This window comes from Hemibagrus wyckioides, linkage group LG17 (assembly GCF_019097595.1).
Source record: "Hemibagrus wyckioides isolate EC202008001 linkage group LG17, SWU_Hwy_1.0, whole genome shotgun sequence".
Taxonomy (NCBI): domain Eukaryota; kingdom Metazoa; phylum Chordata; class Actinopteri; order Siluriformes; family Bagridae; genus Hemibagrus; species Hemibagrus wyckioides.
In genome coordinates, this window is record NC_080726.1 from 23,946,124 (window position 1) to 23,971,516 (window position 25,393).

General features: G+C 41.0%; 2 protein-coding genes across 3 annotated transcripts in view; both read left to right on the plus strand.

Moving 5' to 3' along the window:
• The first annotated feature begins 612 nt into the window (after positions 1 to 612).
• tmem120ab (transmembrane protein 120Ab) lies at positions 613 to 9,283 on the plus strand. Its single transcript, XM_058414004.1, has 12 exons — positions 613 to 838; positions 3,299 to 3,417; positions 3,589 to 3,705; positions 3,785 to 3,844; positions 4,438 to 4,533; positions 5,233 to 5,322; positions 5,474 to 5,539; positions 6,066 to 6,127; positions 6,208 to 6,300; positions 7,449 to 7,513; positions 7,708 to 7,776; positions 9,100 to 9,283. Exons 1-12 carry the CDS (start codon positions 770 to 772, stop codon positions 9,214 to 9,216), a joined length of 1,023 nt encoding a protein of 340 aa, XP_058269987.1. The 5' UTR covers positions 613 to 769; the 3' UTR covers positions 9,217 to 9,283.
• Positions 9,284 to 13,570: 4,287 nt separating this feature from the next.
• Positions 13,571 to 25,393, plus strand: part of tyw1 (tRNA-yW synthesizing protein 1 homolog (S. cerevisiae)) — a 62,333-nt gene continuing 50,510 nt past the window's right edge. The window contains exons 1-7 of one of the 2 annotated variants that reach the window (XM_058413679.1): positions 13,571 to 13,768; positions 14,129 to 14,259; positions 14,647 to 14,781; positions 15,635 to 15,736; positions 18,126 to 18,320; positions 19,735 to 19,998; positions 20,669 to 20,785. In XM_058413679.1, the coding sequence (XP_058269662.1) occupies positions 13,705 to 13,768; positions 14,129 to 14,259; positions 14,647 to 14,781; positions 15,635 to 15,736; positions 18,126 to 18,320; positions 19,735 to 19,998; positions 20,669 to 20,785 (1,008 nt within the window). In that variant the 5' untranslated portion in view covers positions 13,571 to 13,704. The remainder of the gene's footprint in view (positions 13,769 to 14,128; positions 14,260 to 14,646; positions 14,782 to 15,634; positions 15,737 to 18,125; positions 18,321 to 19,734; positions 19,999 to 20,668; positions 20,786 to 25,393) is intronic. The other variant, XM_058413680.1, reaches the window with a different exon arrangement.

Genomic DNA, 25,393 nt, shown 5'->3' on the forward strand with positions numbered 1-25,393 from the left:
ACAGTGATCCGCTTGAGTTAAGACCAATGATCAGATTTGTGGAGATTATGCAGTTTATGTCAGACTCACATTAAAATAATTATATATTTAATACTTGAAATGTAGTACTGAATCAGCTTTTCAGTTCTTTATACCACAGGAATATATGTGCTTACATCTTGAAAGCCACTCCCATAAATATTCACTTTTCAGGGTATAAAGAACTTTTTGAAGTAAGTGACTGCAGAAAATCTTTTGACACTTTACATTTGTCATATATAAATCATATAATCAAAACTGGTCTTCACCAGCTGTTCTTTTGCTGAAGTTATAGTGTAATAGATCATTGTATTGTGCAACTGAGGCTGATGTATTGTATTGTATTTACAAAGACTTCAACCTGAGAAAATTGTTGATTATTAAGTAAACATTAAGTAAAATTGACTTCGGACAGTCGATGGGGTCAGACAATTTTGTACATAAGGATAAAACCACATTCTTATGATGTGAAATTTTAAGCAGTTAGGTAATGAACCGTATACATGCAGTGTCTTCCAGACACAAGTGTCCCAAAGGTCAGCGGATTTGTAACATTCAAAGTTCATTCCCAGTCATAAACAAAGTCCACACATATTTATTACATTCACTGAAGCTGGTTTATCCAGAACTACTCTGGGGAGAAATCAGGCTTTGGAAAGGTTCATCCAGAACAATAATTTAATTGACTATTGATCAGATTTTACCTGGTTGTTCTTTGCCATCATCTCTGAGCCATTTGAAAAAGGTTCAGATGTCTTCCAAACTCAGTGCCATCCTACAAGAATGGGAGAGTCTGGAAAAGGATTTCCAACAACTCCAGGTAGGATTTCATACAAGTGATGGGCACAATGACTCACCTTAATGATCTGAATCTGCTGACCTATGCATTTGATCACCAGCATTAAACTAAATATTTGTCTTAAGTTGACAAGCTGAGATGAATTGTCATTTATACACCAAATTTTCTCAAATGTGATTCCTGTGATGTTTTGGGATTTGAAATTTCATCCCATTGCATGATTGACTTTCTGAAATATTCTGATGGTCATGCATCGAAGAATATTAGCCTTCACTCTACAAACGTGTTTTCATAATGATCAAATCATATGTCAACAACAAGTGGGACCTCTCCGACCCACCTGTCCTTAAATTCATCCCCTTGTGATTGGATTATCTGAGGCAGTTGTTATTACCTGATATGAACAAAATCATGGGTGGTAAACTCATCTGTGGTTGTGGACCACACTGGTTAAAATCTCACAATAAAGCACAGCACCAATACAGTATCTACTATTTAGCTTAATGCAGTGATTTGTCCCCTCTGTGCCGAGGCACACAAGTGTGCCATGAGAGATCGTCAGGTGTGCCGTGGGAAATGATCCCTTTACAATTTATTTACTGTAAATAATATGCCATTTTTGAGCGCCTGTAGTGATCCATGTCAGTAGGTAGCGCAATAATGACCTTGCTAATTCATGACAAAATTAATGATGCACGTGAAAGGTAGTGGCGACAGCAGTGAATAAATATTTGAAAAAGAAAACTCCAAACCGGGCCCTGGACGGAATTCTGACCCAGGTGAAGACCCTAGTATAAGTGGTGGTCAAAAGAAAGCAAAAATGGTGAGCTCGAGGCAGTACAGTGAAAGTTATTTTACTTTGGATCTGACTACAACAACAACTTTATACTTGTAGGGGGTAAAAGCTGTCCATCAGTGCCATGGTCCCATGTAAGCTTAAACACCATATCAATATGAAACACGACCTGTCCAGGGTGTACCCCTGCCTTTCGCCCTATGTGCGCTGGGATCGGCTCCAGCAGACCCCCGTGACCCTAGGAGTCCTAGGAATAAGCGGGTGTAGACAATGAATGAATGAATATGAAACACCTGTTACTTCAACACAAGAACGCAGACTAGTTTGTACACCTGTGTGAACACACTGAGAAACAGGCGGTGGTGGTGGTGTGCTGTGGGATTTTTTAAGATGTAAAAACACTGGCTTATTGTAGAAGAGAATGAGAGTACATTCATTCAAAGCATACTAAGTGTTCAAAGATGTTCAGTGAAAGCATACAGTATATTGCCAAAAGTTTTGGGATGCCTGCCTTTGCATGCACATGAATGTAATATTGGCCCACCCTTTGCAGCTATAACAGCTTCAACTCTTCTGGGAAGGCTTTCCTCTTCTGGGAAGGGGTCATCCCCAAACTGGCAAACAGAGCATAATATATAAACCTCTTCACCAAAGAATATAAGCCAAAGTGTGCTTTTTTTCCAATAGCTTTTTTAAAAAATCGTTGGGTTCCCTGTTGGTCCAGCAACTCTAAGCCACCGTTCAGTATATCACTTATATAATAAACAAACATGAAACAAGAAATACCTGAACATGAAACAACACATTAAACACACTGATCCAGCCTCACCCTCTCCGCACCCTGGATTTTGGCTCGACTTTACCCAGGGAGAGGTACACGACATATTTGATTCAGTATACCGTAGTCTATCATAAGGGCTGTATGTTCTGCTATAAATCAAAAATGACAGTATAATGCAGATAATTAAAAATGAAGAGAGCTACCTTACATATAGTCTCACTACAACAAGCCTGACCTCACAAATGCTCTTCTAGAGGAATGGTCAAAAATTCCCATAAACACACTCCTAAACCTTGTGGGAAGCCTTCCCAGAAGAGCTGAAGCTGTTATAGCTGCAAAGGGCGGGACAACTCCATATTACATTCATGTGCATGTAAAGGCAGACGTCCCAAAACTTTTGGCAATATAGTGTATGTAAGATACTGAAGGGAATAAGACACTATATAGTCATTTTAATTTTTAGATTATTGGATTTGATTCATGAAGTACATGAAAATATGAATACTCATATGCTTAAACTGATACTGATCACTACATACATGACAACTAGGGTATGGCATAGGGAGTAAAGAAATTGCATTGAAAATGGAAATGGATTCTAGATAAAGGTTTCTCTCATTTAGATACAATTTAGAGATTAGATACAGCTAACCTGAACAGCATGTGGCAATCATTACAGGACACATATTTTAGTTTATTCCAATTAATCATTCATGAATCATCCAGTGCTACTTTCATTTTCCTCACACAAAGCACAAGCCATGTTCCATTATTGGATGGCGCATGTTTCATCTAAAGAACTTCCTCCGGTTAATAACGGCCTTGAGTTTTTAACGAGTGCGAGGATGTAATCCATTAACATACTTGTATTATTAATTGAAACATTCCATTCTCTTGCTCTCAGGAGACCCATCGGCTTTACATGCAGAAGCTGGATGAAGTCTCCAAGCTCCAGAACAGCTTTAGTGCCTCTATATCTCGCCAGAGGAAGTGCTTAAAGGACATGTCCCATTCTCTACAGACGTGAGGAGTGAATTGACTTATCTATCTTTCTATTTCTGTTATTCATGAAGTCACCTGTCTGTCATCTTACTCTTATTCTCTCATCTTATTCATGTTATTGACCTAATTTACACGGAACAAGCTTTTTACTTTACCTTAATTTACACTCCAAATCACGTTTAAAAAAAGCAGATTCAGTAAAGGATTAACAGAAGAAGAAGCAAAACGTGTGGAAGGAATTAAGGGACACCTTCGGGAAAGACCTGCCATTTTCCTTCAGATGGAATCTTTCCTTCCTAAGAAAAATGGGTAAAACAATATAACAGGCTAAAAACATGACCATATGCTGTAGTTTTGGGTTTGACCTTTTTCTTTTTCTTTCCTGAAGGTTATATCTCAGTCTCGTGCTTGGGAATGTGAACGTCAATCTTCTAAGCAAGCAGTCAAAGTAAGGAGCAATATTTATATCATGTTCATTTACTTAGAGTTTAAAGTAGAAACTTGCACACAAAGATTTATTTTATTTATTTTTTTTAAGTAGCACAGGAAGTTATGTCATTGTTGTAGTTCCTCTGTAAACCTTGATGATCCTCAGGGTACCTCAGAAACCATTCATATTTTACAGAAATTATGGTTTTTTTAGTCTAATTTCTCCAATGTTGCTACCATTTAATAACCCAATTCCACTAGCGCACACACACTAGCAAAAATAAATGCACAAAACATTGACATTCATGTAAATCTTGCTTTATATAAATCCCAGTGTGTGTTTGAGGGATATGTTGTCTCATGTCTTGTTTTGTGTGAAAGCCCAGTTTATGCATCCGGTCCCAGAAATTCAGGGAGCAGCACTTTTTGTGCTGCTGTAGGAAGAATTGTATATGTTTCGCCTCTAGGTGGAGGCATTACATTCAAAAATGGATCGTACAGAAGAATTCTATTCAGCATAACCATCTACAAACAAAACAAGAACATTTAGGAACCCTGACTTGTGTTCTGTTAGTCATTCAGTATCCCTTTTTCTTCATAATTTTACTCCAGGAGTGCCTACAAAGATGAATATGAGACTTTTAAGCTGTATTCGACTACAGTCCTGCTCCTGATGGGGTTCGTCTGTCAGTTTTTAGTCAGCTACAGGTAAGACTTAGTATTAATTATTCTTTAGACTTATTATGTATAAGGACTGTTGTTTTTTAATGCTATTAAATGTTTGTGAATAGGAAGCAAAGGGAAGTCTGTGACTGGGGAATAGTAAAAATGACCCCTCCAGGGCCATTAGGAGGAGGTGGGTCTTTAAAGACCAGAACTAAAATTCAGGAACATTGCAGTGACCACTATATTCTGCCAGAGTCTATCCTGAAAACAAACACACAACACACACACACACACACACACAGTCAGAACTCTGCACTTGGAGCTCAGGATCGAACCCCAGACCCTGGAGCTGTGGGGCAACCACTCGACCCACTGCTCAACCAATACTATGTATAATATACATCATAATATAATAATATCTCTGTAATAGCGATAATATTCTCCAATAAATAACAAATCTCAAATTCTAAAACAGCATTCAGCAGTATTCAAACTGAATTAGAATACTTACCATTATAGTGACAGGGTTTTGTATTATTATTATTATTATTATTATTACTACTATAAGGATATAGAGCAATAATAATGATGCTGGTGCCAATGAAGATTGAGCACAATTTATCGCTGTCCACAAATGACCAGATGTACTGTATATTCAGTGGATTAGAGATGGCCAGACTCATATGAGGTTTTGTAAAATAAACTTATTTTTTAACTACGTTGTTGATTTGTGCGATATAGATTTGTGGACACACTGCTGAACTTCCTCTTGGTCTGGTACTACTGCACTTTAACAATTCGTGAGAGCATCCTCATCAGCAATGGGTCCAGGTTAGTGAGGGATCCTTCTTGGTCAGAAGGTTTCTACTCTTATCACAAAATAATTAGGACATTGTATAATATATTTAAATTCCAGAAATTCCTTTTTGTGTTCAGCATATGAGTAATAACCAGGTTGTAATGATCATGCTTTCCACATCAGGATTAAAGGCTGGTGGGTTTTCCATCACTACATCTCAACCTTTCTATCTGGGATCATGTTGACTTGGTGAGTAATTTAGACAATTTTAGCACAGATACACAATACAGTGTATTTTGGTACAGCACACATGCTTAGTGCACTGAGCAAAAAAACTTTGAGAGGAAGCAGACTCTAAAGGGAATGCATCCTGTTCTGGAAGTGGGTTTATACTCTATTACTCTTCTACTCCTCTATACTATAAAGTCTGGGATGAGCAAAGGAAAGTCTTTATGATTTATGATTATCCAGACTTTATAATTATCCACTGAAGTGTGAGTGAGAGCTATTGTGAATGTAAATGCTGAGAGATAAATAAAGTAAATAAAGCTCAGAGTTTTCTTGTTTTTAAAATTGCCAACACCACTCCTTATGTAGCCTTAAACCCCCATGTGAAGTTTGGACAGAACTCTTGGCTGTGGATCATTCATCTATAGACCAATAACTACCAGAGCTAGAACTATGAGCATAATAAATTTGATTTATTCTCTAATTATTTCCATGTCACTCACAGTATTTGTGTTGAATCATATTGTTTTGCCTTGCTCCTTCTCAGGCCTGATGGTGAGCTGTATCAGATGTTCAGGAACCAGTTCCTCGCCTACTGCTTGTATCAAAGTATGACATTTGTTCTAATTTGGGTCTTTAATTCTGTTAACGGTGATTAGAAATGTTACCTACGATGTTGTTGTTTGCAGGCTTTGTACAACTTCTTCAGTACTACTATCAGAGTGGATGTCTTTATAGACTGAAGGCTTTAGGAGAAAGACACAATATGGATTTGACAGTAGGTAAGGAGAGATTTTGGTAATAGTTATGCCAGGTAAAGTTTCAATTCTCTTTCGAAATCTTTTGTTTCATTTATATATAATCCCGGGAAAGCTTGTTTGTAGTATAAACACAAAGCTAGGTCTGGACTTGACTCAGAGTCTAGACCTATCAGTCTGGAATTGACAAACACTCTAGATCTAAGACTCCAGACTTAACTCAGAATCTAGAGTCGGTTCTCTGGATTTCACTCAGACTCCTGTTTCTATTCAGACTCTTGAGCTGGGTTCTGGGCTCCACACGGACACGTGAGCTGCATTTCAGGTCTTGACTCTAGACCTAAGGTGCCAGATCTGACCCAAAAACTAGATGTAGGACTGTCTAGATTCCTTAGACTCTAGAGCTGGGTTCTAGACTCCACTCATATACTAGATTTAAAACTTTATCTAGAGATAGGGCTGTTGACCTGACTCAAACTTATGAGCTGGGTTTCTGCACTCAACTTTGGACCAAGAGCTAGAGCACTCGAGTGACTAAGACTCAAGATCAAGGACTCTGAACTTGTCTCCAAGGTTCTACTCAGACTCTTAAACAGGGTTCTGAACTCCACATGGATGCTAGAGCTGCATTTTTGGACTTGACTACATGCCAGATTTGACTTATCTAAAGATGGGACTGTTGACCTGAATAAAACTCTAGAGCTACAGTATGTTTCTGGGCTTGACTCAAATTCTTGAACTGGATTGGAATCAGACTCTAGATTTGGTAGTCTGGACTTGGTCTCTGGTTCTAGATCTAGAAATATGGACTCAACAGACCCTGGAGCTAGAACTCCACTGCTTCACTCTGACTCTAGAGATAGAGCTTCTTTACTCGAGTTCGATTTTAGACCTAGGACACTGGACCTGCCTCAAAGATGGCTTTCTGGACTTGAGATCAGATTTTAGAGTTAGAACTTTGAACTTGACCTGGATTCTAAATTAAACTCAGACTCTACATCTAAGACTCCAGACTGAACTCAGATCTAGGACTCCAGACTTGTCTCAATCTCTAGATGTATCTATAGATAGATGGATTCAACTTAAACTCTGGAGATAGAGAAAGAATAAAGCTGTTCTCTCGTTGAGATGCGAGATAACTAGTGTGAGTGATAAATTATTCTGCTTTGTAGAAGGATTTCAGTCATGGATGTGGCGAGGGTTGACCTTTCTGCTGCCCTTTCTATTCTTTGGTCATGTAAGTGTGCTTCTCTGTCCCTGATGTTGGCAAACAAAAGGCCAATGAAAACCTGACGGCTGATCTAAAGAGCAGAGATTTGAAATTGAATTAAAAAAAAATTTCCTAATACGTATATTGATCATCATTCCTAAATTGTGAGAGTAATAAATGTTGAACATGAGTACTATGGGCTGTGTTTTTTTTTTTTTAAGTTCTGGCAGCTATTCAATGGTATCTCCCTGTTCAGAATGGCTCGACTTCCTGAGTGTAAAGAATGGCAGGTGAGATAATGCTTTCTCATACATTACTTTTTATACCAAAATCAGCTTATATACAGTATGTATACCTACTAATCTACTTATATGATGACGTTTTACGACGTGTAATGTGACATAGGTACTGATCCACACATTAAAATCCACATACCTCCATTCTTTATGCAGGGCATTAATTATGAATAATAATTATGAGCAATTTACATTTATACAGCTGAGCAGTCGGGCTCAGCCGTGGCAGGATGGTTAAGCTGTGGGCTCTGAGCTACTGTAACAAACAAAAGAAATCATTATACAAAAAAATATGCAAAAAATGGAATAAAAGAAACAGTGTAAATGAGTGTGTGTCCTTAGATGAACTAGGAACTAGGGTCCAGCATTCCCAGGATCATTCATACCCTTAATGAACGAATGAATTATGCAATGTTACCCAGACTAGTACAAGACAGAGCTTTGTGAAGAAAGACTGAAACCCAACCATATGAACTGTGATCCAGTAAACTAAACAGATTACCCTCAGGTTAATAATACACGGTTTATCCCTGCACATCGCGCCTCCACGGCTTCTCATACAGCCTACAAACGAATGATTCACGATTCACATTATTCTTCACATCATGATGTAAACAATGGAGTGTAAAACTGTGCCCCTGGAGCATGCGGTAACATTCTCTGCCATTTTACATCAAATGAGTTTTAGTGTAAATGACATGACAGGGCGTCATATAACAGACCACCAACTATTTTATAATAGAATTCCACTGATTTATTTTTTTTTTTGAGAGCAAATATAGGAAGTACTGTACAGGGAACACATTATTTCCAAATGACCCATTTCCTAAGGCACTACACTAGTATAGGACGCAATATATCAAAACTGGAAGCATTTTCAATTTGCTGCATGTGTAACTCCCTGTAGGATGAAAGGTCTCTTCATTCGACAGGTTTATAGTACACGATTCTCTGTGTAAAGGTTGTTATGGCAGAGATACTTTCTTCTTTGGCCACACATTAGTGTATATTTAGGAAAAAATAAATAATATGATATACCACAACTGATACTAATGTTTTGTACTGTTAGTCCATAGCAGTAATCCTCTACTATCTCAGCCATGACTATTCTTATCAAATTATATTTCACAAAATCTGTGAAGGAGAGTAAGATAGCCAAGATTTTTAGTTCTAGATTCAGTCTATAGCTGACAAATGTAGTGTACATCCATATCATTTGATTGTATCAAGTGTTTAAATATTCAGCATGATGAATCCTATAAACATACTAAACGCCTGATTCAATGATCCTTTCCCATCCTTGTTTTCCCCCTCCAGGTCTCTGTGTGTGGAATTTGCTTCTTGGTTTTATTTACAGGCAACTTCTTCACTACCCTTGCCGTGGTGCGTCACAAGCTGAAAAACACGAGCCATGGGAAAAGCAAGAATTCATGAACTTTATTAAGGTCCATAATTCATGACTCAAAACTCTGGATTTTTGTTGTAACAGTACCACTTTGTTTTTCACACAAAATTTTTGACTCGAAAATATTTGTGAAAATAAACAATATGGATACTTCAGAATAAAAGCTCATGAACTGGTCAACCTTATGGGTTTTTCTAGTATGTTTATTACACACAAAAGGGTGAACTGGCCGGACTGAACTGGTGACATGGACAAGCGTCAATTTTGGCACAACTCTGACAATCATCTACTTTCCAAGCATTTCTAATTTTCAAGCAAAGCAGTTCCTAAAATGAGATGCACTGATCAGGCATAACATTATGACCACCTGCCTGATATTGTGTTGATCCCCCCATTGCTGCCAGAACAGCCCTGACCCATCATGTACTGTGTATTCTGACCCCTTTCTATCAGAACCAGCATTAACATCTTCAGCAGTTTGAGAAACAGTAACTGTTGGATCGGATCACACGGGCCAGCCTTCTCTCTCTACATGCATCAATGACCACCCATGACCCTGTCGCCGGTTCACCACTGTTCCTTCCTTGGACCACTTTTGATAGATACTGACCACTGCAGACCGGGAACACCCCACAAGAGCAGCAGTTTTGTAGATGCTCGGACCCAGTGGTCTAGCCATCACAATTTGGTCCTTCGTCAAACTCGCTCAAATCCTTACACTTGTCCATTTTTCCTGCTTCTAACACATCAACTTTGAGGACAAAATGTTCACTTGCTGCTTAATATATCCCACCCACTAACAGGTGGAGAGGAGATCATCAGTCTTATTCACTTCACCTCTCAGTGGTCATAATGTTATGCCTGATCGGTGTTAAACTAAAAAGGATTTGTACATTATGGACCAGGTTATTCTGGTTGTCACATTTAATCCATAGTTGATGTAACTATTCTGTATGAAACTGAAAATAATTGACCACATACCTCCACTATTCCTTACCATGGGTCCAGCCGGTTAAAGGTTATTGTAAAAATGGCTAAGCATCATCTGTACTAATCTAGATCTTCCTTTCTCCACAGTTAGATATTTACTAAAAAGGTTCAAAGGACATATGAATGAAATACAGTCAAGAACAACAGGCAAGAAACAACACCAAGGATGTTTTCAGACATCAGAATGACCAGATACAACTAGAGCACAAACTATTTAAAAACAGCATCAGCAAGTGTGTGTATAGTGCAGCAGAAAACATTCATCAACCTCAAAAAGAAGACAGCAAGGGTGAAGTTTACAAAAGAACATGCACAGAAAAACAGTAGAGATATATTCTGAACATATCTCAGCAGGCTCTGCCCTGGGCTGACCGTGGCCCTTGGCTGACTGTTTGATACGATTTGTTTATGACCATTATATACTTTTTTGTCTGTTCTATTTTGATAAACATGTGCCGAACACAGACACTCGCTGACCATTTCTTCTTCTGTTATTAACCATTTCCATAATAAATTCACCAAACCATCAGTGAAAACATCAACCACCACATCTGTTGTTTACCTATAGAGAACACTGAATATTACACCTTTCTTTCTGTATAAATAACTCCCTGTTCACTTTAAATTTAGTTTAGTAAAGAGTGTTGCTATTCAATCACCATCTCTGTGTGGTTCTTTGGCAAAAAGCTTCCCTGATACCATTAGAGTCAGAGGCAGCAGCACGACTCAGGCTTCTTCCCCGAGTGAACCCGAAAATTCTAACGGCTTTCTGGGGGCTTAGTCCAGGATATATGAAATGAAAACAGTCATTTTCAGATGCAGTCCAAAAGAAAGAAAAAAAAAAAGACAATTTCATATAAAACACAGCTCACTCCAAACCAAATGTTAATTTCCCTACAAACATAACTCTCATGCAAATAAATAGTTCATGTGCTTTAAAGCATCAGTATTGCACACAGAGTACATACGTTGGCTAGCAACACAAGGCTGGGAAGTGAAGAAAAAAAAATAAAGAGGAAAAACAAAAGAAAAAAAGCTAGCCAGTCCAGTTCACAACAATCAAGTCTTAGGTGCGCTGGAAGGCCTACAGTGGACACACGCAGAGACCGGCTAGCTGAAGAAATGTAACACAACAAACACAGGAGGAACAGCAATCAACTAAACCTAATACACAATTAACAAAAACAATTAATATTAAAAAAAAACAAAAAAAAAAACAATATTTAACTTTTATTTTAATCTCATTAAAACATTAAAAATAAAACACTTCCAAACACTATATAAAACCCTCTACAATTACCTGCAAAACAGCCATCAATCCCAAACTACTTTCTGAGGGTATTCAGGATTAAAGGAGCATGACCAAAGGCAGGCAAATCCACAATGTTTACATCTACATTAAAAACATAATTTAATAAAACAAGGCTTTGTGAATGTGAAGCCAAACAATTGATATTCTCTTAGCCTACCTGCTCATCCAGATCATGTGCATGCACAAACGAACAAGAAAGTGCTACCAAATAGCATACTTCCACACAGAAGATCAGGCTTGTCTCCAGGCCTTCTTTTAGGTGCCTGCTTAAAAAGACCAACAAACTAACTACATGGCCACCTCCCTGGCTACATTCTGAAAAAATATGTTACTAAAAAGAGCTCTATGTGAGGCAATGATGAGGAAATGATGCTCGAATGTGGATGAAATGAAAACACAACCATGTTCGAGTTCAGCAAAACAAATGAAGGCAAACTAAAGACTAAAGCAGTGTAACGTTTAACAAAGCCCTCACTGAGTGTCTTTCTGTCCACTTTCCCAGAAGAAAACCCAGAAGCACAAGGAGAACATGCAAACTCCACAGACACAGGAATCAAACCACAATCCCAGGGATTTGAGGCAAACATGATAACACCATGTGGTTGTGGTATCTTTTTTTAAAATAAATGCCACTTTTGGGACAGTTAAATTTATATATTTCCAAGGCTTTGTGTGGTTTAAGCATACAAATAATTTTGGGGGCCACTTTAATAGCCTAACTCATACTCAAACATTTGAATAAAAGTTTCCATGATATGATGAAATGATACTGCTGAGCTCACTAGTTATTTAAAGCATAGCTTTCAAAAGCAAAAAATATATAATTCTTGTGACAATTATATAAATGGCAAAGTACTTAATTTATAAATTCTTTTTTTTTAAAAAAGCAGAACTTGGGGTCAACAGTCCAGAGTAATGGAGAGTGTGGGAAAGAGGTAAAGAAGCGAGTGCAGGCAGGTTGGAATGGGTGGAGAAAGGTGTTGGGAGTTCTGTGCGATAGAAAAATATCGGCGAGAATCAAGGGGAAGGTGTACAGGACAGTGGTGAGACCGGCCATGCTGTATGGTTTAGAGGCAGTGTCACTGAGGAAGAGACAGGAGTCAGAGCTGGAGGTAGCAGAGCTGAAGATGTTGAGGTTCTCTTTGGGAGGGACACGGTTGGACAGGATTAGGAACGAGTACATCAGAGGGACAGTCTCATGTTGGACGTTTGGGGGACAGAGTTAGGGAGGACAGATTAAGATGGTCTGGACATGTCCAGAGGAGGGAGAGTGAGTATATTGGTAGGAGAATGCTAGACATGGAGCTGCCAGGCAGGAGGAAGAGAGGAAGGTATATGGATGGAATAAATGAGGATATGAAGCTAGTGTTGAGGATGCAGAAGATAGGGATAGGAGGAGAGAGATGATTCACTGTGGCCACCCCTGAAGGGAAAAGACCAAAGAAGAAGAAGAAGAAGAAAAGAATAACTAGGAATGTTTGTTACGTTTGGCATTTATTTTTAATTCTCTAATTTTGTATTTTTATTTCATGTTTCCCGCAGATACCTAATTTATCTATTTTTTTTAACTATAGTCAATCTTAAAAAGTAGTGTGCTGTATCGGTCATGAACGATCCGTTCGTTTCGAATGAATCATTAATATGACTCGGGAACAAAGAGTCATTTCAGAGAGTGATTCGTTGACCGCGCATGCGCAACATCCTATCGGTTCTGAACGGGAAACATGATCGGTTCATCTCCCATCACGTGACAACCTCTTAGGCTTAGATATGTGCAATGAAGATTTTCTGAAAAATAAATTTAAAAAAAAGTTCTGTATTGTTCCTGTCAGTGTGGTTTGGGTTAATTTCTAGTTTTTGTCTTATTCTTTATGTGATCAACGTCTGCGTAAGCAGTTGTGTCGAGGCTATTAGCACTTAACATTGTAATTATGTTCTGCAGAAATGAACGAAATAACTCGACAAAAGATCAGTTTGTTTTGCTGAACGAGATTCAAAGATCCGAATCAGTAAAAATGATCCGAACTTCCCATCGCTATTAAAAAGACCTGAAACAAGCTCCGCCTCTGTTCCCATGATTCCCCAGTCAAAACAACATGGCCGCCTCCTTGTGTGCGCATTTCTGAGCCTCGCTAGCCTGGTCATACTTCGAGTTACGAAGTTCACGTGGTTTTCCTTTTCGCGTGTATGAAGTGCGAAGTGTGATCGAGCAATAATGATGTTACTTTTAGCACTGTTAGCAAATTCTCTGTCCTTTGTATCCGCCGCTGAAGTGGCAGGTGAGTGTGTTGAGCTAGCTAGCTAGCTAGCCGCACTTGACACATTGCTTGTTATTGCAGTGCTAGTTAGCGCTCTTGTAGAGAACACACTAGCAGTCCTGCATGGAGTGCATGGGGCATATGTACTGAGCTCTTCCTGCTAGCTGCATGATTACAGACATGAATGTTTTAGCTGGTTAACATGTGAATTGATGTGAACGACGAGAATTCGGAATCATTCATGACAGTACTGTATATTTTTCCAGGAGTGGATACACTCCTGGAAAAATGCTTATGGCACTGTAGGCATTGTCGGTTTATATGCTCTAATGATCTGATCTGCATAGCTATGGAAAAATCACCTGTCATGTTATTTTGCAGGGTGTTTGGAAAATGCCTGGCTTTACACCGAATCCTTCCTTTTGGCCGTGTGGCACAGCAGATTATACGTCTACACTGCAGCTGCTCTCCTCATTGGCTTATGGTTAACAGTGAACATGACCAGGAAAAAGGTATGAGTGTAGTTTTCTGTATTATTCTCCATCTTTTAAATACAGGACGTTAAACATGCATATCAGGAAGTCACCTTTATAGTTTCAGTGCTAGCTCAAGTGGTTAAGGGTCTAGGTTTTTGATCGGGGTTCAAGTCCCAGCACCACCAAGCTCCACTGTTGAGCAACTGAGCAAGGCCTTTAACCCTCCCTCCTCCAGGGTGCTGTATCATAGCTGCCCCTGCACTCTGACCCCAACTTCCTCAGTTAAGATATGCAAAGAAAAGAATTCCACTGTGCTGTAATGTATGTCTGGCGATAATAAAGGCTTCTTGCCCTCAGCACTTCTTCTTCTTCTTCTTCTTCTTTTATAGTAGGATTTAAAAGATATTGTATGCTTACTTACAGAAGAAGCTGATCAACCCTGCAGAAGCCTCAATTTCCAAATCCGAGAAGCAGAAGGAGCCAACACCTGACAAAGAGAAGGTTGTCAGTGTTGCCGGTGTAAGGATTTTCTACGGGTCACAGACTGGAACTGCAAAGGTTTGCATTGTTTTTGGTCAAACATGATTATGTATTGTTAGCAGTCAGGACTAAGAGCTTTGTAGAGTTAATGCTTGATTAGTAGCTCAGTGCCTGGGGCTAGCACTAATTTACATGAAAGCTGCCTGACTTGCTTTTTGTGAGGTAATGACAGTTGAAACATCTAAAACTGCACTTTAATAAAACCTCATTTTAATCACTTGGCATATTAGTATTAAATCAGTAGTATGTTAAATGAGCATCCCAGTGGTCCCTGGATAATCTAGTTCCAGGTGGTTTTCGAAGTGTAAGTTGCTCGCAGCTCTTTATGCGAGAGAGGACAAGTTTTATGAGGGTTTGCTTTGAATTCAACCAGCAAACATAGTGGATGTGACATAATGTCGGCGATGCTTCAATAATTAACTGTAAAAACCCAAAAGTTAAGCACTAACTGACATTATTATTGTCAGATTAATGGTTGGGTGCATATTAGAGAGGACAATTGTGGACAAATGAATCAAAGGACTGGTCAGTTAAACGATATACTAAATGTTCTATAAGGAATGATAAATGAAAAAGATGTAAGGTGTCCCTGGACTTATATACTCTTTTGCTACACACTCCAAGATATGTACTTATTCTTCACAAAAAGTGTACATAGTGTAAGTAGGTGAATTGGGACACAGAAAAATCCCGGAGTATGATGTAGCAATTGGCACACTGGTGGTCACTTCCTGTGTGATTTAAATACAAAAAAAAACAAACATGCGGTTACTAGGAATAACGGACAAATAGCAATGCTGATCATCTAAGGCCAGAGATATGACTGGCTGCTTTAACAGATATGGATATAACCTGCATAACTTTCACTCAGGGTTTTGCCAGAGAGCTCGCAGAAGAGGTCCAGGCGCTCGGGTTTCAGTCTGACGTGATTGACTTGAAGGATTACGACCCGGAGGACAAGCTGTCAGATGAGGTGAGCTGCATGAACCAGCTACATGAGTTTTATTTCACTTCTCAGAATAAGTAGACAACATGAAGTTCTCCTCTCTGAGCCGTCTTCAGGGTCTCATCGGTCTGTTAGGGAACGGGCGTTTTGCTGTCTTGTGCTCATTTGTCTGATCATTTCTCTATAGACCCCCAAATAAATTGCAAACCTACTTGAACTGGGGAAACTGACCTGGTCATGTTTGGGCATAATTCTGTTAAAAGACCATTAGTACTGATACAGTATTAAAAAAAAAAAGAATGTCCTGCACATCAGATGTTAAAATGAACAAGCCACTGTGTTGGAGAGAGTTAGGTAAAATGGCTGGATGTTTGGGCATCAGGTCTCTAATTAGTTTTTTTTTTCTTCCCAGAATCATTGATTAGTGATCAGGAATAAAAATAAAAACATGGCACTTGTTAGTGGGTGAGATATATCAGGCACACACACGAACGAAATTTTAAATAAATGATAATATGACAAACAGTGGAATAGTACGACTAAATGTTTTTTTTATTTTGTTATTAAAATATATAATTATTGTCAACGTGTTAAAGTAGAAATCTTCTCTGGCTAACTTTAAGGGGGCGGAGCCCCAGTGCCCCCTATTGACCGGCTGCCACTGATGATAACCATTCAAATGTCAAGAGCAAGCTTAAGAGTAAGCAAGGGAAATGTATTAGTGATTTTATTTATTCGTGATTTTATTTATTAGTGATTATTAGCGATTCGATACACAGATAGAAATGAGGCTTGCAGTGTTTTTTTTCTGGGATGCTGGCTGTGCCTATGATCAGTTTTTGCTGACGAAGATGCTCTCCTTATTTTAGAAGAAATTCCGGTCGCTCTTGGTTGGCGTATGCAGAATGCTTTGTTGTGAGATGCTCTTTAAGTTTTGAGGGTTTCATGCTAGCACATGTCAACTTTTCTAAATATTAAAGACATTGAGGGACTTCCTCGCCCTCTGGACCTTCGCAGGCAATAAAACCTAGATGAAGATAGGACTGGTCATATCTTTACTGTGTGGCTTTTTTTTGTTGTTTTGATGTGATCTGAAGACGTCTCGCAGGTCCGTGATACTTTTAGTAGTAGTTTGCAGTAGTGTATTGTACGTTACTGATGCAGACACGTGACACTTCAACAGAAATGAATCGGACGATTGATTCAGTGAGTCATTTAATCAATGCTTTGTTGATTCAGACTCTGATTCTTGTGTGTGTGTTCATTTAAATGATTCCTTTGGAAAAAAAAAAAGAATAGTCTCTTAAGAGTCGTTCTCTCGTTATCGGATTGGTTTGGTTTCATTCACCTTAAAGTAAATTTAGCTGCAGCCAAGTGATTTTGTGCGACCTACAGTTTGAAAAGCCCTGTTATAAACGACCCTAACCACTTGAGCCACACACACACACACACACACACACACACACAGTCTCAGAGACACTTTTATCCCACAGGCTGGCGTTATCCTACGGCTGATTTAATAACAATCTCTTACACTAAAGAACATTTGCATTATGACTCAACATGTAGGACTGTTACATGGTGTGTAATTACACTGCTGCACTCTGAACTTCACCTGACTCTGATAACAGCTCTGTGTACATACTGTATTGCATCCGTAATGTCATAATCTCATCATTTATACATATTCTGTTTTTGGGGTCCATGGTGACCAGCGGCAGGATCCCCTGCTCCCTCCACAGCGGCCCAGTCTCGATTCCCGGGCAAGGAACCGACCCAGTTACTGAGGTGTTAACACTCAGTGCCGGTCCCAAACCCGGATAAAATGGGAGGATTGTTCTAGGAAAGGAATTCTGGTGTAAAACCTGTGCTAAAATCAAACATGTGGCTCGGACGATGTGCTGCGGCGATGCTGAACAGGGAACAATACATCTTTAATTTTTCTGTTTTATTTTATCTTTTAATGTGTAAGCAGTCAGGTCCGTTTAGGTAAAATTTTTGTATTTCTGCCTTTGTACACCACAAACAATGACGAGACGTGATTTAAATTTAAGGAATTTAACAAATATATTATAATAGCTGTTTAGAGATTAGAGCCATTTTTACATACTTGCTCCATTTTTCCAGGCTCAAAATGAAATGGCACTTGACTGATAAGTAGTTTCATGGCCCGGTGTGACCTGGTTCCTCGTCGTTTCATGATAGAAAGTTCTGGAGTGTTGAATTTGGAACAATTTGTGGTCCGAAGAGGTGTCCATGCATGTATTAATAGGCTGGAAAACAAAACGGCGAGCTATCCTAAACAATGCAATGTTTTTGATGAACCTCTCAGAGCTGTCCAAATACTTACAGACTGTTTGAGTGTAATGTTTAATCAGTCCTGGATTTACTGATCTCACGTTCTTTCTCTCTACAGTGCTCCAGTAAAATGATCTGCGTGTTCCTCATGGCCACGTACACCGATGGCAAGCCGACTGAGAACGCCGAATGGTTCTATAAATGGCTGGAGGAGGCATCCACTGACTTCCGCTATGGCAAAACCTACCTGAAAGGAATGAGATACGCCGTCTTCGGCCTGGGGAACTCCGTGTACGTCGGCCATTACAACACGGTGAGAAGCACGACACTCTTTAGCTCTAACTGTGTTCTCGTGATTTGTTTGAAGCTTTCATTTACGTTTACATTCCTGGCATTCGGCAGACGCTCTTATCCAGAGATACCTACAACAGTCTCTATCAATGAATACATTAACACTGGTTCAATACATCACAGACTTAGGATATCATCAGCCTAAAAACCTGTGTAAGGGCTAGTTTAAGTGTTTCAGGAAGAGGTACACTATATTGCCAAAAGTTTTGGGACACCGCTCCAAATCATTGAATTCAGGGGTTGGACTCGGCCCCTTAGTTCCAGTGAAAGGAACTCTTAATGCTTCAGCTTCATACCAAGACATTTTGGACAATTTTATGCTCCCAACTTTGTGGGAACAGTTTGGGGATGACCAAACTGGGCTTCCGTTTTAAATTTTACAAAGTACAAAAAGTACAATCAAAGTCAAAACTGTTGAAGGTTATTTCAATGCACAAATAAAGGGGATATAATAGACAGTGTGATATACACCAATCAGGCATAACATTATGATCAGTGAGAGGTGCCGTGAATAAGACTGATGATCTCCTCATCATGGCACCTGTTAGTGGGTGGGATATATTAGGCAGCAAGTGAACATTTTGTCCTCAAAGTTGATGTGTTAGAAGCAGGAAAAATGGACAAGCATAAGGATTTGAGTGAGTTTGACCAAAAGGGCCAAATTGTGATGGCTAGACCACTGGATCAGAGCACCTCCAAAACTGCAGCTCTTTTGGGGTGTTCCCGGTCTGCAGTGGTCAGTATCTACCAAAAGTATCCTTTAAGTCTTTTATGGAGGCCCTACCTCGCAACTTACACAACTTAAAGGCTCTTCTGCTAACATCTTGGTGCCAGATTCCACAGCACACCTTCAGGGATCTAGTGGAGTCCATGCCTCGATGGGTCAGGGCTGTTTTGGCAGCAAAAGGTGCGACCAACACAATATTAGGCAGGTGGTCATAATGTTATGCCTGATCAGTGTAAATGTTAGTGTTTAATTCTTTATTTAGCAGAAGAATATTGGACATGTGATGTTGATGTCCCTTTTGCATGGTCTAAATCACATGAGTGACTAAATCCTTCATAGGAAAATGCCTTTTTAAAGAATCCTTAACTTGCTGTGTACATTTTAAAGAACTCTTTGAATAACAATGCAACATGTAAATGGCTTTCCTAGGGTCATACCACCTCATGTGGATAACTGAAGCAAGGCCCTTAACCCTGTCCACTGCAGGGGCGCTATATCATCATGGCTGACCCTGTGCCCTGACCTCAAATACCAAAGTTAGGATATGTGAAGAAGAAAGAAAGAATGTCACGGTGCTGTGATGTATAATGTGGCAATAATAAAGGCAGCTTCTACTGTAAAATTCAGCAAACACTTGATCTATTTCCAGGTTGGCAAAAATGTAGACAAGTGGCTGTGGATGCTGAGTGCGGCCCGCGTCATGAGCCGCCGCGAAGGCGACTGCGACGTGGCGAAAAGCCGAAACGGCAGCATCCAGGCCGACTTCCAGGCCTGGAAAGCTGATTTCCTGAGGCGCCTTCAGGCCTTGGCTAAAGGTGAGAAGAAGACGTGCAGCTGCGAGTGCAAAAAAGGATCGTGCAAGAATAAAAAGAAGCACCACGAGGAAGCGGAGGGCGAGAAGCACAGCTCTGAGGCAAGACCGCCTATATCTGGCATCTTTTATAACTTGTGTAGTCATGGTAACGACACTGTCCCCGGTTATTCACGGCTCCTGCGTGTAAATGGATTCTGAGCAGCGGGTGTAACGTTTCTGAGCTCCAGAGCCATTTGTGTATTTAGTATATTTTTTTCCAAGCTTAGGTGCAGATGGGGTATTTTATTTCTAGTCAATATGCCTCTCTAAAAATAATGAAAAATAACAGCATTTTATTTCTCACAAGTCGATTTGTTCCGCAAACTTTGTGGGAGAAACGTTTGACATTAATTAACTGCATTTCACAGTGCAGTTGAGCTCTCAAATCTGATTGGTCAGATGTTTTTTGATTAATTTCTTATATCTGCAGCTCTGGCTATTGTGTCAGCGCAGGAACTGCTTCATATTAATGCCTTTGTTTTTAATAGGCTGTTGTTTCTGTTGGTTCATAATAAATAGTTTTATTTAGGAAAGAAAAATTTTTGGGGGGCAGTGGTAGCTCAAGTAGTTAAGGCTCTGGGTCATTGACCGGAAGATCGGGGTTCAAGCTGTAACTGAATATAGAAATATGAAGTCATTTTTCAAAACGAATACGGAAAATGAACAGCACTGGTATTAGAGGAGTGAAACCCCTGGGGATGTGAACATGGTGGTGTTTTTGACGTCGTAGGAGCTGTTTGAGTCCAGCAGCGATCCAGAGTCTGGAGGTGAAGAGGAGAAAGCTCACGGCTCCGTTATCGACATGGAGGATCTCGGAAACGTCATGAACCACATGAAGAAAGCTAAGGTATGTGTAGTGCATCAGTCAGCATTGGTAAGGAGGTAGAGTTCTGTCAGAAGAGAAGAGCAGAAGATGTGAACGTGATTTATTGTTAACGTTCTGGCTGTAAGAAAATTCTTGTTGGGATGAGGGCTTCGAAATTCAGTATCATTTCAGTTACTGCTTCTGAGGTGATGATACAGTCGTAATGGGATGTTGTGTGTGTGTGTGTGTGTGTGTGTGTGTGGAGACTACTGTCACTGATCCTCCAGTAACACACACACACACACACACACACACACTGTCACTGATCCTCCAGTAACACACACACTGTCACTGATCCTCCAGTAACACACACACTGTCACTGATCCTCCAGTAACACACACACTGTCACTGATCCTCCAGTAACACACACACACACTGTCACTGATCCTCCAGTAACACACACACACACTGTCACTGATCCTCCAGTAACACACACACACTGTCACTGATCCTCCAGTAACAACACACACACACTGTCACTGATCCTCCAGTAACAACACACACACACTGTCACTGATCCTCCAGTAACACACACACACACTGTCACTGATCCTCCAGTAACAACACACACACACTGTCACTGATCCTCCAGTAACACACACACACTGTCACTGATCCTCCAGTAATACACACACTGTCACTGATCCTCCAGTAATACACACACACACTGTCACTGATCCTCCAGTAATACACACACACACACTGTCACTGATCCTCCAGTAACACACACACACACACTGTCACTGATCCTCCAGTAACACACACACACACACTGTCACTGATCCTCCAGTAATACACACACACACTGTCACTGATCCTCCAGTAACACACACACACACACACTGTCACTGATCCTCCAGTAATACACACACACACACTGTCACTGATCCTCCAGTAACACACACACACACTGTCACTGATCCTCCAGTAATACACACACACACACACTGTCACTGATCCTCCAGTAACACACACACACACTGTCACTGATCCTCCAGTAACACACACACACACACACACTGTCACTGATCCTCCAGTAACACACACACACACACACTGTCACTGATCCTCCAGTAACACACACACACACTGTCACTGATCCTCCAGTAACACACACACACACACACTGTCACTGATCCTCCAGTAACACACACACACACTGTCACTGATCCTCCAGTAACACACACACACACACACACTGTGACTGATCCTCCAGTAACACACACACACACTGTCACTGATCCTCCAGTAACACACACACACACACTGTCACTGATCCTCCAGTAACACACACACACACACACACTGTCACTGATCCTCCAGTAACACACACACACACACTGTCACTGATCCTCCAGTAACACACACACACACTGTCACTGATCCTCCAGTAACACACACACACACACTGTCACTGATCCTCCAGTAATACACACACACACACAGTCACTGATCCTCCAGTAACACACACACACAGTCACTGATCCTCCAGTAACACACACACACACACACACTGTCACTGATCCTCCAGTAACACACACACACACTGTCACTGATCCTCCAGTAACACACACACACACTGTCACTGATCCTCCAGTAACACACACACACACACACTGTCACTGATCCTCCAGTAACACACACACACACACACTGTCACTGATCCTCCAGTAACACACACACACACACACTGTCACTGATCCTCCAGTAACACACACACACACACTGTCACTGATCCTCCAGTAACACACACACACACACTGTCACTGATCCTCCAGTAACACACACACACACACTGTCACTGATCCTCCAGTAACACACACACACACTGTCACTGATCCTCCAGTAACACACACACACACACACTGTCACTGATCCTCCAGTAACACACACACACTCACTGTCACTGATCCTCCAGTAACACACACTCACTGTCACTGATCCTCCAGTAACACACACACACTGTCACTGATCCTCCAGTAACACACACACACACACACTGTCACTGATCCTCCAGTAACACACACACACACTGTCACTGATCCTCCAGTAACACACACACACACACACACACACTGTCACTGATCCTCCAGTAACACACACACTGTGACTGATCCTCCAGTAACACACACACACACACACACTGTGACTGATCCTCCAGTAACACACACACACACACACTGTCACTGATCCTCCAGTAACACACACACACACTGTCACTGATCCTCCAGTAACACACACACACACACTGTCACTGATCCTCCAGTAACACACACACACACTGTCACTGATCCTCCAGTAACACACACACACACACTGTCACTGATCCTCCAGTAACACACACACACACTGTCACTGATCCTCCAGTAACACACACACACACTGTCACTGATCCTCCAGTAACACACACACACACACACTGTCACTGATCCTCCAGTAACACACACACACACTGTCACTGATCCTCCAGTAACACACACACACACACACTGTCACTGATCCTCCAGTAACACACACACTGTGACTGATCCTCCAGTAACACACACACACACACACTGTGACTGATCCTCCAGTAACACACACACACACACACTGTGACTGATCCTCCAGTAACACACACACACACACACTGTCACTGATCCTCCAGTAACACACACACACACTGTCACTGATCCTCCAGTAACACACACACACACACTGTCACTGATCCTCCAGTAACACACACACACACTGTCACTGATCCTCCAGTAACACACACACACACTGTCACTGATCCTCCAGTAACACACACACACACTGTCACTGATCCTCCAGTAATACACACACACACTGTCACTGATCCTCCAGTAACACACACGCACACACACTGTCACTGATCCTCCAGTAACACACACACACACACACACTGTCACTGATCCTCCAGTAACACACACACACACACTGTCACTGATCCTCCAGTAACACACACACACACACTGTCACTGATCCTCCAGTAACACACACACACTCACTGTCACTGATCCTCCAGTAACACACACACACACTGTCACTGATCCTCCAGTAACACACACACACACACACACACTGTCACTGATCCTCCAGTAACACACACACACACACACTGTCACTGATCCTCCAGTAACACACACACACACACACTGTCACTGATCCTCCAGTAACACACACACACACACACACTGTCACTGATCCTCCAGTAACACACACACACACACACTGTCACTGATCCTCCAGTAACACACACACACACACACTGTCACTGATCCTCCAGTAACACACACACACACTGTCACTGATCCTCCAGTAACACACACACACACACACTGTCACTGATCCTCCAGTAACACACACACACACACACTGTCACTGATCCTCCAGTAACACACACACACACACACTGTCACTGATCCTCCAGTAACACACACACACACTGTCACTGATCCTCCAGTAACACACACACACACACTGTCACTGATCCTCCAGTAACACACACACACTGTCACTGATCCTCCAGTAACACACACACACACTGTCACTGATCCTCCAGTAACACACACACACACTGTCACTGATCCTCCAGTAACACACACACACACTGTCACTGATCCTCCAGTAACACACACACACACACACTGTCACTGATCCTCCAGTAACACACACACACTGTGACTGATCCTCCAGTAACACACACACACACACACACACACTGTCACTGATCCTCCAGTAACACACACACACACACTGTGACTGATCCTCCAGTAACACACACACACACACACACACTGTGACTGATCCTCCAGTAACACACACACACACACACACACTGTCACTGATCCTCCAGTAACACACACACACACACTGTGACTGATCCTCCAGTAACACACACACACACACACACACACACACTGTCACTGATCCTCCAGTAACACACACACACACACACACACACACACTGTCACTGATCCTCCAGTAACACACACACACACACTGTCACTGATCCTCCAGTAACACACACACACACACACTGTCACTGATCCTCCAGTAACACACACACACACACACTGTGACTGATCCTCCAGTAACACACACACACACACACACTGTGACTGATCCTCCAGTAACACACACACACACACACACTGTCACTGATCCTCCAGTAACACACACACACACACACTGTGACTGATCCTCCAGTAACACACACACTGTCACTGATCCTCCAGTAACACACACACACACTGTGACTGATCCTCCAGTAACACACACACTGTGACTGATCCTCCAGTAACACACACACACACTGTCACTGATCCTCCAGTAACACACACACACACACACTGTCACTGATCCTCCAGTAACACACACACACTGTGACTGATCCTCCAGTAACACACACACTTTTTGTTTTTACAGTCATTTCACAGCAGGTGGTGCCAGTGAACCCAGATTCACGTTCATTTCACTAAAAAGAAAATCAGCATCTTGAGCTTAATTTAACGAAGCCTCTACAGAATCAGTAAAGAACCGAGTCTGCACTTAAGATCTCACGCCGTCTCACGGTCTGCTGCGGA